General features: G+C 72.7%; 1 protein-coding gene across 1 annotated transcript in view; it reads right to left on the minus strand.

Moving 5' to 3' along the window:
* Window positions 1-182, minus strand: part of MARK3 (MAP/microtubule affinity-regulating kinase 3) — a 116,045-nt gene extending 115,863 nt beyond the window's left edge. Inside the window, exon 1 of the mRNA XM_010851411.1 lies at window positions 10-182. Coding sequence (XP_010849713.1) covers window positions 10-182 — 173 coding nt within the window. The remainder of the gene's footprint in view (window positions 1-9) is intronic.
* Between the last annotated feature and the right edge of the window lie 74 nt (window positions 183-256).

Genomic DNA, 256 nt, shown 5'->3' on the forward strand with positions numbered 1-256 from the left:
TCCCGGCACCTTCGAGCCTCGCGGCCCCAAGATGGCCGCCTCTCGGCTTCCTTTGCTGCCTCCGGATGCCGGAAGTGACGACACCGCCGCCTCCCGGAGTTCGGCCAATCAGCGCGGCTCGAGATAGCCGGCCGGACTGCTGTTGCTAGGGGCGACTCCCGGGCCGAGGGGGCGGCACCCATTGCTGGGAAGGGCTGGCTGGTACCGGAGGGCGGCTGGGGCGGCGGGTTCCCGGCGTCCTGACCACGCGGCCCTC

The sequence above is a fragment of the Bison bison genome, unplaced genomic scaffold, assembly GCF_000754665.1.
Source record: "Bison bison bison isolate TAMUID 2011002044 unplaced genomic scaffold, Bison_UMD1.0 scf7180017864302, whole genome shotgun sequence".
NCBI lineage: Eukaryota > Metazoa > Chordata > Mammalia > Artiodactyla > Bovidae > Bison > Bison bison.